Here is a 13,487-nt window from a genome sequence, read left to right on the forward strand (position 1 = left end):
CTTGCTTAATCACTAGAGAAAGACCAGTGTCTTCAGGGGCTGCTCTGGCTACCCCACCATGGACACTTAGCTCTGGGTGGGGTGAATCACCGACTGCCTCTCCCTGCAGCCCATTGAGGCAGTTCAGAGCTTCTAGATCCCTAATGTTCAGTGGGTCAATCCCAGCTCTGCACACAAATACACAGCACCATCTGACAGTACCACATGGTTATGATTCACTGACGTTTCATTATCAAGCAACCTTTAATTATCGTTAATCATTAGTGCCAGATGTTTGGGAATGGCCATGAGTCCAGCAAGAGAGGAAGGTGCAATTAGAACAGTTCATTTCTCAGAACAGAGAAATAAATTATTTCACCTACATGAAAACACTTCCTGTTTCTGTTTTGTTCAGGGCCTCAAATAACTCCAAGCTTGAACCCAAAGCACTGATGGGTGGAGGTTGGATGGCAAACACTGACAGTCAGACAGAGAGGTGGCTGAAGAGAGCACGGTAGTGACTCAGACTGGGGGGGAGATGTAGAAATAAATAAAACGCCGTGGGGAGGAGGAAAAAAAAAAAAGTGCAGAGTTTTGGAAGTAACTGGGACATAGTTCTGAGCCACTGGCACCAAAAGACCATAAGGGAATGGAAAGTGAGGCTCTACTCCAGGTGCTGAGAGGATTGTCCCAAATAATTAACTGTCATTACTGCAGCTGGTCTAAATGCATCAGGATTCTGAAAAGTAAATTTAAAAATGACAGATAAAGTTTGAAAATCTTTGACTTAAGCTCCTTCATTCTTGACCAGGATGAACTACTATTCCATCTTCAATCACCACTAGCCTGTTTGCACAATGGATAGAGACAGAAACATCTGTGTATTTGTCTTGATGAGTTCAAAGATTAAACCTTGAAAGAGAGGCAGGACTGAGAGACCCAGAGGGAGGCAATTATGTTTCTGAAGTATGGTCTCTCAAATTGTGAATACTAGTAAAAGAATGACCAATATTTCCTGGCAGTGATGTGACTCGCTCATATAATATTTATTTAGGTGGCGTGCGTTTGGGTACTCAGTCCTCACAATAGAAAAGCCAATAAGCTTCTACTCTAAATCCACCTCCAGTCAGGACAGCATGAAGGTGTATGACGAATTCAGCTAAGTGTTCATGACAATGAGACTTCACATCTTAAGAGCTTCCCTGTGCAAAGATGTTTCCCTCAATTAGGAGCAAGACGCACAAAGGTGCAAGTCTGCAAATGCTGGCCTGAGTCTTCCCAGAGGGCTGTGCAAGGACAGAGCAGTGGTTTTGTGAACCACCAGCCTGAAAGATCCTTCTGGAACACAGGACAGTACCTACTGGACAAGCACACACCAAAGGTGTGTTTGGGAGATCAAAAGCTTAATAAATAAAATGCCCCTGGCAAAGCAAGGCTATGAAGTTGCTCTTTCTTTCACATTGGCAAAAACTCTTAAATAAATTAAGAAAACCAGGCCCAATGAGCCCAGAAGACCTTAAATCACATGAAACTAATTCCAAGCGTACACTTACCGAGGGCAATCATCCAGAGATATCAATTCCGGTGGGCAGCACACATTTACTGGCAAAACACCATCTGTTTGGTAACTCGCTCAGGTTACCACTGAGGACATCCAGAGCCTCCATTTCCATGTTTACAGATGAAAGAAGTCCTGGAAATCTTCCCCTGTGCATCCCACTCCTTTGTTTTTCATTGCAACTTCAAAGCATCTTGCTGTGTTAGCAAAAACACTGGCCTACTTGCCTTTACGATGGCATTTCTCTAAGCTGGTAGAACACAATGAAGAATTGCCCAGACATGTGGGGTTGGGAGGCCTATGCTGTAGGGTGCAGAGGGCTCATGCCCCTGTTACAGAACATTTTGCAGACCTCCCCTTTCTGCCAAGTCTCCTCACAGACTCCCAGACAGGCCTTGACCGTCACTGCTCCTGTGCTGGCACAGGAGGCACCACACATCCAAACAGCAGAAGTCAGACCTGCTTCTCAGCCATGCAAATCACCACGCTCTGTCAGAGACAGTCTGCACAAGCAAAACAACAAATGGTCAAACATTTGCACTGCTCATTTGCCAGGGCCCATCTGTGCTTCATCCTTCCAGGGCAGATGAAATAGACAGAGAACCCTCATCTGGCAAAAAAATTACCACAAACTTTGCGTCTGAACCCACTTCCCTCTGCTTCCTCACAGATTCCAGAGGACAAAGGTCTAACTGTCTCATTCATTCAATTAAGTATCACGTCAGATTTTCTCCATCAACTTCACCCACATCATTCCAGCATAACTCTCCAAATTTTTCAAAATCAAGCATGTTGTCTGCCTACACATTTTAGGACTAGCACAGGACATAAGCTGTGCACCCTTCTCCTATAGAAGTAGAACTGAATTTGCAAAAACAATGCTCCTACTCTACAGTTCTATACAATTCTCTAAAGAGTCAAAACATCCCCTGGACAGGGGAATAAATGCAGAAATCAGCTAACACTTCCAAAGAGGTGGCCACGATCCCACTCTCAATCATGCTAAAAAGCACATGCACCTGTAGCTGATACAAAGTAGGTAACAGTTGCAATATTATTTTATTAGCCAAAAACAAACAAACAAACCAAACAAACTCGATTTTCCCTTCTTACACCAAGGGAGCGTTGATTGGATTTCACTTTAGCTGTCCAGAGTTAGTGTCAGAGCTAAGCAACCCACTCGGGTTCCATGTGTAGTTACAGCTGAATGGAGAGAGACCCTCTGTGCCTGGTTGAGGCTGGTGAAGTGAGGCCCCTCAGGTTCAGACTCATCACTCAATTTTCTGTCATTCCTGGTTAACTTCATATTGGGACAGAATGATTCCAGTAAGGTTATAAAAGCCATGTTCCCAGAAACCTTGAAAGTGGTGACCTTCAGTGAAGGTACCAAGAAAGCATTTCTGAATTTTAAGCCTTTTCTAAAGGTCAATAACAGAACTACCAGTAACTTCACTGTACCAGGAAGCTTTCCTTCTACAAGCTGTTGCCCTAAATTCTTTGTACCTTTGAAGTTCAGTGCCTTATTTTCAGCCTTATAGATTTTCATATGCTGGACCAGGCTTGGAACAGCAATAACACAGGACAATCATTCTTTGAATAAATGCAAATTGGATGAACCACAAATGTTCAAAAGAAAAACTTACTCTCATAAAATATGCAGACTTAAAAAGGTTGGGAAAGGTATGAGTTGCAACTCTCAGGTCCCTCTGTTTATTTACACAAGTTGCCAAGAGTGTTCTGTGGGATTATAAGAATGACTGGGTACATCTGGTGCCAGGCAATGGCATGACCAATTACCATCTTCATTTACTCTCTGTAATTAGGAGGAAGCTGTCGCAGAAGGTGAAGAAATCGGCCTGTAACTGGATCTATTGAGAGCAAGGACATCATAGCTACTTCTATACTGTTTTTGAAGAGTGGGGACAAGCTTGCCTACCATCCACACTGGGCACAAATTAATGTCCAGGCATGGCTTTGGAGTCAAATGCAGGGCATGGAAAAAACTACTTGGCATTGCTTTACTTGCCAGCACTGGCCGAAGTTGCCACCTGCCTGCAACCCAGACTGTTCAGGTACAACCACAGTGACACATGCTCCAAAAAGATAAAACCCAGGGAGATGGAAGCCAAAACCTTCTTTCCTTAAAGACCTGACACTCACATGCAGAAAGACACTATGAAGGATGTGGCCCTCTTGAAGCACCCAAGCAGACATGAGATGCAATGCCTGCTTAGGCTTTTTAGTGACTATGAACCTCACTTTCCAATGCCACCCAGATTTAAGCATCTTCAAATGTGAAGTACTGGGCCATATTAAATACAAATTACAGTAAACTGCAAATGAAGTAAAAAGACACTACATCAGGCAAAAGAAACTTGTGAGCCAGTGATCACTGGAAGCTGGGATAATATTCTGGAGAAGTCACTACATGTTTACCTGGGATTCAAACTCTTTGCTGGATACCACTGTAGCTGCTGCTGGAGACGGGAGACACTGGGTTGGAGGAAACTGGAGTCTAACCTAATACAGCTGGGTCTATCCTCATAAAGGCAGTGCCTATTAATAAACAGATTAACGAAACAGCTTGGCTTTGGGGAAACATCCAGCCATGTCTCCAAGTTGTGCAGCAGCAAATCTTCCCCATACCATATGAACCAAAGCGAACTGAGCCAGACTTCTCCAGGAGAGAAAAAAGGAAGCGAGGAGGAGGGTGGCAATGACAGCACCACAGTGTCAATGAACATACCAGCGGCCGACACCACAACACATCCCTCGGCCGTGACCGGCGGGACACCAGCAGCCCTGGCCAGGCCCGGTCTGTCTGGGGCACAGACAATTGGGTCCCAGAGAAGCAGCTGCACCCCAGCATAAGTCACTGCTTTCTCCATCACGCATCTGCTGGGTGAACCCTGACATCAGCCCTCACCGCTCCCGTCGCGGGCAGTTCCTGTCTGAAGGAGCATGGCCGGGACACAGTAAGACTCCACATATTTTAAAGAGAGCCGTTGGGCCGCCGGCAGGAAGACAGTGCGTTAATTGTTGCACAAGACAGCCTGATCTCATGAGATAAGACTTTAATGGCAGCTTCCTTGCCTGGGGGGTGCAGATGGCATGGGTTTCACTGCCCTCCTCCAGCACGCCTCAGGCACTTCAGCGATCTGCTCCCAATTTTGGATGAGCAAATGTCTGACTGGAGAAGTTCTTGGGAATGTATATTTTCCCCTCCACCTGCTCCTCTGGCTTTCTAAAAACGGAAAGAAACCCCCACGGGAAATAAGAGAGGAAGTCTGGGGTTTAAATTATGCACTTACTGACGTGCTCAATATCTCTACAAAAACTGGATTTGCTTAGAAATGACTTTTAATCTACTGTCAGAGGATTAATTATCATCAAATCATAAACTCTAAGCTAGAGAGGAAAGATTAGGTGACTTAACGTTTTTCCCAACATAGCCATGCTTTTCTGTCCCGCGATAAATTTCCAGGCTTTCACTCATCAGGAGAAGCACTCCTGGAAGCCGCTGGTCCACCCTAGTGCTGCACCAGCTGGCCCTGTCCCTCGTGCAGCACTGGGGATAGATGAGCAGGAAACAGAAGAAAACATCATTTTAGTTGTGCCTCTCTGCCTGCTCAATTCCTGCATTCATTGAGGCTGAAGTAGAAAAAAATCCACATTTAGGGTAGACAAGACTTACAATCTTTACTGAGCAAATGAGGCAACCAACCTCATGCATAAAGTTTGCAGAGGTAAATGCTGCGAATACCCTTGGAGCAAACAGTAGCTTCTGTTTTAACCTGCCCTGTTAGTCCTGGGGGTGTTTGGGAAGGACCATCCTCCCTTACAATGGACTCAACATAGATAAAGTTCTTAGCAGTATCCCAGTGCTGGTGGTGGCTGTGAACCCCTCCCAAAAGACCTGTCAGACACCCCCTGGAGCTCTTACCCTGCAGTACTCGTCGATGGGCTTCAGCCTCTTCACAGCTACGTCTCGGACATGGCTTCTCCGGAACAGGATCTTACCTGAGGAGGGAACAGATGAAAGAGGAGGGTTAGGGGCATTGCCTACCATGGGGGATAGCGCAAAAGCACCGAGAAGAAAGGCTGGTAGATGGGGTTCCATCCCCAGCTCTAACCATGGCTGTTGGCAGTGCTGGTGGCTGAGCTCTGCAACTCCGTTACGCTCTGTGATGGAGGAGTCCCAGTACTGGTGTGGTTCACACTGCAGCACCTTTGTGTGACTGTGGCCCTCCATCACTACAAGAGAGACAGGATGGTACACGTGGAGGACATCTGAGCAGCAGATCTGCTCCTGCCCTTGGGGCAAACTGTCCCGAAACACACTGTGGGGCAGGCGATGGAGGCACACGGGGCAATAGTTTGTACGGGAGCATGCGTGGCATTTCTTGCAGCTGGATGCTGCTGGTATTAAGTTTGCATGGAAGATGCAGGACACAGCCAACAACTACCACAGGCACAGTAGCTCTGTGAAACCTCAGCGACTGCCACCGGAGCCCTGCTTGTGTGAGCTGCTGAAAGGGGACACTGACTGATTAGGGCAGAGGGAGTTTTTCTGATGTCATCCTGCAGATAACGCAAAAGGTTTTCATTCCGTTTTAGTGCTGGTGTCATCCTGGAATGGACCAACACTATACTATGACTCACTTCCACTTGGGTGCTGCTGTGGCACATCCGTGCGGGCAGTACAGGGAGCATCACCGGGGTGGGACGTGGGCTCCATCTACACCCCACTCAGCTGCCTCCCCCTGTGGATGCTCCTGCCCTTGCAGGCAGACAAACCGCACAGCCAGCTCAGGAGCAAATACAAGGCTGATGGTGACACAGCCCTTATAAATCTACAGAGGGAAACCAAATAATACAAGAAAAATAAACAAACTCTCTTTTCTTGAAAGTAAAAAAAATAATAACCTCAGTGTCCTTACTGGATGACATTTCTGCAAGCCAGTTAAGATTAAACAAACTGCTGGGTTTTGTGTGAAACTGATTGTAACAAAGTTTATCAAAATAATCTAGGAGCTGAGTTTCCCCACACACAAGGATGTAATGGAGTTGGTATTTTTTTGGCTTGAAGGGTTTATATCGTCATATCCTTTTTTGGTGATTTTCTTTACTTTTTGTTTTGCACTGTATTTCTTTTAATATAATGAGACAAGAATAGATTATATGTTCTCCTTGTGGTGGAAGAAAACAGTATCTGCCAGCATTATGAAATGTCTATGTAAAAAAAGCCACTGACATATACACCACCCTCTGCTCCAAACCACTTCTGCCAACAGGCAAATGAGATACTCATCCATAGATCATGGGATAAGAAAATTGACTAGGAAAAGGAATCAGATCCAAAATCTGAATATGTGGCTTTGATTATGTCATGATTACATAAGCTGAGAGGCTAATGAAATGGCAGCCTTTAACAGTCCAGCAGCAGAGACTCTCAACAATCCCAGACTCTGCCCCTTTTGGTTGCCTTTTCCTTCACAGTTGCTGATCTGGAAGGTGTTAAAGCCTTTTGTTGCAGACAAGAGAAAGTGGTTTATCTCCATCCCCAATTCTCGCAGCAAACCAGTTTGTCCTGTGAGGTAAAGCCATTTCCTAGTGTCATAAACTTATCTCTTTGGGTTCCCTGTGGTTATCTCATTACCAAGATGGTGCTGAGCCATCCGTGTACCAAGTGACGCCACGTGGCCACAGAGCACAGGAGAAATCTTCAATAGGTGTCTGAGATGCTCATCTGAGCTTGAGCAATTTAGTCAAAAGGGGCTGGAGAAGGAAAGTGGCACTCCCATTGCCTCGTGACAATCAATCTCAGACACACCAAAACTTTGCTGCTTTCCTGCTTCTCTGCCTGGTAAATGCAGAGAACTACCTGCACTTCCAAAACATTTCTTACGATTTCTGATAACCTCCAGGATCACACCGTACTTGTACTGCATAACTGCAGTAAGTCTCTTTTTTCAGGGGAAGGGATATAGATGAAGCTGTAGAGAAAAGACTAATTCCTTTCTCAGTGCTCCAGCAAAGCCGGTGTGGGAGATCTTGGTATTTCTTTGCAACTTTTATAAATATACTGCAAAGAGAAAGTAACTTTTTGGAAATATTCTCACTTTCTCGCTTTCCTGTTTTCAGTTCAAGCCACAAGTTAAAAGCTGAACCGGTGACCATATAAAAACATAAAGGAACCAAAGACTTAAACACATTAAAGATCTCCTGTAAATGCAATTCAGCTTTCCTAAAAAAGACAGTTTACAGGGAGGCCCAGTCTTCAAAGTAACATAATAAATGAAAGACTCAAACATAAGAAACAAGATAAATATAATAAAGAACGTTATATTAAACACAGAGTACAAAAAAGACCCCAGGATATGATGAGTCTTAATTCAGTCCTTAAATGGAAATGGAAAATATCAGTATGACTGTGGTGTTAAGATGAACCAAGGCCCAGAAGGTGCTTCCATTTTCATTCTTTCAGAAAAAGAATGATTTTCGCTCTGTTATTGGAAGCTGGAAAAGGTTCAGTGAGGCCATGGGGGAGATCTGTAGCTGCCCAGTCCAGTATGACGTTCAAGACTGAAATCTGGAGAAGGCTGAGTAGTTTAGAGCACCATGGAGTAGCAGTCAACAAGGGAAAAAGCCAGAATTAGAACAAAGCCACTGCAAGCACATCCAGTTCTGGTGAGCAGCAAGGAGGGACCCTTCCACAAATCCTGGGAGCCCTCAGGCAGAGAAGTCTCCTTGCCAGAGGTCCTGAAGCGTCTCTAAGGAGGGACAGCTTCCCAGAAGCACAGCTTCTCCCCTTTTCTGGGAAGACGCACTGTGCTAATAGAAACTCGGACGAATCCATCACAACTGCCCAGCAGGAATCACTGCAGATCCAGTATGAATTACTACTGCTTTGTCCAGTTCCCCCATTTGTACTGGTCTTCCTTCAAAAGCAGGGGAGGTCCCATGGGACTGGAAAAGGAAAGTAACCTGACAGACCCACACTGTCTACTCTTTACACTCTCCAAGTGTGTGCACTGGACACAGAACCCACTAATGGAAAGCTTTACCTAACACAAAGAAATCAATGGCGAGCAGACAGTTGAGCAGTGGGGACATTGTAAGAGCCAGCAAGGAGCCCTCGGGATGGCAGTGGAAAGGAGAATTTCACGCAGCGCTAACGCAAAGTGAGGAAGTCCTGAGGTGGCCAGTAAACGCAGAACGGCCCGGGCAATTTCCTCGTGAGGGTGGAGCAGTGGTTTACGTGCTGCTTGGCTTTTCCTTTGGGTAGTTTCCACATCTCTAAGGAAAGGATCTACTTCTACGTGAATATACACAGTGCTGCTTCCTCTCTCCTGAATTTTACTGCAGCTCTTTTAAGCTGTCTCAGGCACTACATCCCTGTTTTACAGAACAACAAGCAGCTTTTAACCATGCTGCAGTCCAGCTAGGAAGTGAAGGGGAAGCCTGTCTCAGACTCAAATGGGAAGCTATAGGCTATACAGGATGGCACTGCCTCATGCAAATACTTCATTCATCAATGTGCCCAACTCAGGCCAGGCCAAGGGAGGTCTGGCACGTTTTTGGAAGGACACTGAGGACTGCAGCACTGGGAAAGAGAGACTTGGGGAAGACACAGGGCTCCAGCCCTGCTGCTAATGCAGGATAACAATATTTATTTTTATCCTTTTTTCTTTAAAGAAAATATTATTCCTAGGAAATGGATGTGGATAAGAGGCAAGGTATCAGGTTTAGCATTGTAGGGGACATCTTAAGTCTTCCCTTCATCTCTCTGTAGATGTATAGATGTAGTCTTTAATTCCATGACCACACACCTCCAACAAGACCTCGGTTTCCTCCTCTATACATAGTGAGTGCACAAAGTGGGAAGAATAAAGCTATGCAGGAGACTGTCTATCTGTCAGCTACTGATTCTGCAAGCTGAAAGGTAACCTCTGAATAACACTTTATTCTTGCATAACCTCATACTTAGAGTAGCACAGATTTAAACAGGAGAAGTGGACTTCAAGAACAAGTAGGTTTAAAAGCATCCCAACACTTCAGTCCTCTCATTAGCCTACAAGTCTGTGCTGAACACACCGAAGAGTCCATAGCCTAATGCCTGAGCTTCCTTTCAAGTGACGCCCAGGTGATCGATTGATCTAAGGAGACTGGTTGTTTCATGCAAGCAAGGAGTGTCTGTCAAAGGTTTGGAAGAGCCTAAGCCCAGTGTCACAGGGACAACAGACAAATGCACATTCACATTTAATCTTCTACCTCAAGTACTGTCATCATACTTCAGAGGGCGGTATGTGAAGCAAACCATATGATAAATATTCAACAACGGACAGTCTGAATACTAATGGACACATTAAAAATACTGTAACATCTCATCTGATTTGTGTTTAAAAGAGACATATGCTGCCTGCAACTACAGAACCTCCAGCCGTGGAGGCTCTATCAGTCAGCTGTCTCCTGAGAGCAGGGAAGAGCTCCTGTTTCTGCCTTTTCATGTTTTTCTTGTTTCTGTGCTATTGCTTCTCTTTTTACCTGAGACCCCAGGAGATATTACACCTGTGTTTGTATTGACGAAAAAAATCAACTTCTCAGAGATAGACTCTGCGATGAGGTCAAACTATTTTTGCAGTTACACTGGGGTCACATCAGTAAAAAAGAGTAAAGAATTTTATCCTCACGGAGTTACAGGTTCTCCTTCTGGGCTCAGCAGCTTCCTCCAGTGTAACCAAAACCATTTTGTGGCTAAACTATTTACAAAGGCTTCTACTCCTTACACATATCTGTTATTATTACTTTTATATACTGAAGAAGCACAGATGTGCAATCAGATATGACACAAATTCCCCTCAAGCCATTTAAGGTGTGTGTGACATCCACGCCAGATCCTGCCCGAGACTCTCAGGCACCTGTCACACAACGTAACTCCAAAATGGAACATTTAAAGATGTGCTGTCACCTTGCAATGTAAAATAGATAACAGCACAGCACTATGGGACAGAGGAATTATGTTTTTCTCATGGAAGTATATGTGATTGTCAATCAGACAGCAGCCTGACAGGAGTCAAAAAAGATGTGTGTTCCTTCTAAAATAATGTCTTACTTTTACATGGGGATGCCAGTTTCCATGGATTGTCTCATCCATGATTTCCTGAAGTCAGAAATCCACTGCCAGGGTCCTAACATTGATGGCATTTGCTCCCAACAAAGAAAGGGGAGGGAAATGATTCATACTGTTTCCACTGGTGGAAGGGGGAAGGACTTTTTTAATAAGTAGAAACTCGTGACAGAGTCAGAACTGTTGGCTGAACTTGGCTGACAAACAGTCTCAGGTGATAAAGGCCTTTGCTAATTAGTGGGAATTACTACAGAAGGTGACAAGAGGTGATGGAGACAGATGAGGCAGACAGGAAAGCCAACACAGGCAATAACAATATTGCCTTGAGATATGGTGGATGGCGGTGAGGGTGTCCTTCCACACTTGGATCCTGTTTTTTAATGTGCATAAGCTGCAATGTTAAACAAAATAATCAAGAAGCAATAAAGCATGGGCAATAACATGGCTTGATTATAAAAGTATCACCAGGAAGAGAAATCTTCCTCCATTAGAAGTGCTAAGCAGCATATGCCCTTCCGCAAACAGTTACAAGAAAAGAAAAAGGACAGGCAAGAGGTGAAGCTGGATTCCTCACCAGCAAAGAGCTACCTCTGAAAGTGCCTGACTTCCACTGTCTGTATGGGTGGCTTCTCCTCCTCCAGCATCGCCTCTAGAACAGCTTTGCTAGCACAGACTTTGGGAACTGAAGCACCAGGCACAGCTGGAAGAAGGAGGAAAAACCCTGAGCACAGATGCTGAGATTCAGGAGTGACAGATGGGGGCTACGGGGTGCAAATCTCAAACTAACAGCTCTGTTACTGTTTGTACAGTGTTTTGCATAATCCAAGAGCTACTTCATGTTGCTCTCTGTCCTGCTGCTATCACCCAGACAACCCACTCCTCCTGTAATCTCCTCTCCAGCTGACCCAGCTGCAAATCTCCCACCTCTCCAAAGTGAGGCAGAAATTGTGGGACAGGCAAGTTATGTGGTGTTTAGTCTGGAAAGAACAGACAAAAGTGCTACAAAATTATCCTTTCAGTTTTTTTACTGCAGGGTGGCTTCGCGTGCATCAGTCTGTATGCACCAAAGAGATCCACAATCAGCCACTGGAATAATCTCCCCAAGGAAGTGGTGGATTCCCCGATGTTGGACATTTTCAAGATTCAGCTGGACAGGGTGCTGGGCCATCTTGTCTAGACCATGCTTTTGCCTGGAAAGGTTAGACCAGTTGATCCCTGTGGTCCCTTTCAACCTGCTATTCTATGATTCTAGGAACTTTACACCAGAGTACAGGGAAGTAAAGTATCTCCCCCACTCCAGAGGATCTCAGTGTGACCACAAGTCCCCACATCCCTTAAAACTGAATTTCCCAGTCTGTGAATGGTTGTGAAATGTTGGGAGTGTTGATTCAGCGAGTAAAGTCTTCAGTTTCTGCAGTGAAATTGGTGCCCCATTGAACCACAGAGCTCAGCTTCCCCAAGTGGAAAGTAAACTAATTTCTAATTACTGGTTTTAAGTACTACATTAGCCTGTAAACAGCCAACTTCTTTTAATTGCAGAAAGCAGTCAGTTTGTCTGAGGGGAGAGGGAGAATAGTATTTATACCTGCAGCTAGCAACACCTGAAGGAACCAACCTGATGATAATTCACAGTCACACAGAGACAAGGAGCCAAAGGAGGGTCACATTATCAAAACATCCGAGAAACATTGCCTTAGGAAACAGCACGGCTTCCTCACACAGAGGATGCAGGAGTGTCCCCTCTTTGCATAAAGTCTTTGCTACACTGGGAGCAAAAGGCACAGAACAACAGGAAAACCTATGCAGATCTCCCTTGCCTATGTGTATTTCTCCCCTAAGAGAAGAATCTGAACGCTTACACATCCACTGCACCCTGAGTTTTGTTATACATCCTCCAAAAAGATCCATTTTCAAATTTCCACGACCAAGTAATCTAACATGCAGAAGCATCAGGGCTTAGGTATTAATAACAATCCAACTGTCTAGATCAAACTGATCAGAGAAATGTCAATCACTGTGTCTCATTGTTGAAGCACTTGGTTTTCATCCATGTCCTGCTTTCACCTAGGTAGTTAGTAGCTTCTAACCTGTGATTTCCAAATCACTAGTGGTCCACAAACAGCATGCAGAACTCTGTTGAAGAGTAACTTTCACTCCCTGGCCAGTGTGGGAATGACATGGATCACTGCACATTGGTCCAATGAGTTTGGGAACCTGAAGCCCCTGTTTGTATCATGTATTTGCTGGTGAACATACTCATATCATGCAAGCAACTCCAGCTCCTGGCCCCAAGTGGGAAAAGGCAAGTGGCTCTCAAATACATTTGTGCCCCCTTATCCATGAAAAACACTCTTCCTGAAGGGCAAGACCATGACCCTGCAGCTACAGTAACTAATTTCTTCCTCTGCTTTTTAAAAAAAAAAAACAGGAAAAACCAAGTACCAATTTCCTCTCTGAGGTGTGTTGAAATCAATAGGAGTTTATGTACTGACACTTGGTGCTATGGACCATCACTGAAGGGCCATATACTCCCACCTCAGTCTTTCAAAGCAGGAACCTTAATGAATTGAGCCTATTAAAACATTTGCAGTGTCTTATAAACTCTTATGAGACTTGTCATTAACGCACACGCTGGTGTGACAATAAGCCCAAGACACTGCCTAGGGAGCTTCTGAGCTACAACCACTGGGGCTGAAGACCTTGCAGCAAGGTCATTGGAGGGAGGTGGATTTGCACTGCACCCTTGCCAAACAACACTGGAAAAGCTCAGTAAGGTCGTAGCCACATCCTTTAGCATGACTGGCAATAACACTGCTTGGG

General features: G+C 44.9%; 1 protein-coding gene across 3 annotated transcripts in view; it reads right to left on the reverse strand.

Annotated features, from left to right (window-relative positions):
* SH3PXD2A (SH3 and PX domains 2A) overlaps positions 1 to 13,487 on the reverse strand; it is a 266,897-nt gene that overhangs the window by 154,238 nt on the left and 99,172 nt on the right. For all 3 annotated transcript variants that reach the window (XM_065843086.2, XM_065843084.2, XM_065843083.2), the window contains exon 4: positions 5,481 to 5,557. In XM_065843086.2, the coding sequence (XP_065699158.1) occupies positions 5,481 to 5,557 (77 nt within the window). The remainder of the gene's footprint in view (positions 1 to 5,480; positions 5,558 to 13,487) is intronic.

This window comes from Patagioenas fasciata, chromosome 8 (assembly GCF_037038585.1).
Source record: "Patagioenas fasciata isolate bPatFas1 chromosome 8, bPatFas1.hap1, whole genome shotgun sequence".
Classification (NCBI taxonomy): Eukaryota; Metazoa; Chordata; class Aves; order Columbiformes; family Columbidae; genus Patagioenas; species Patagioenas fasciata.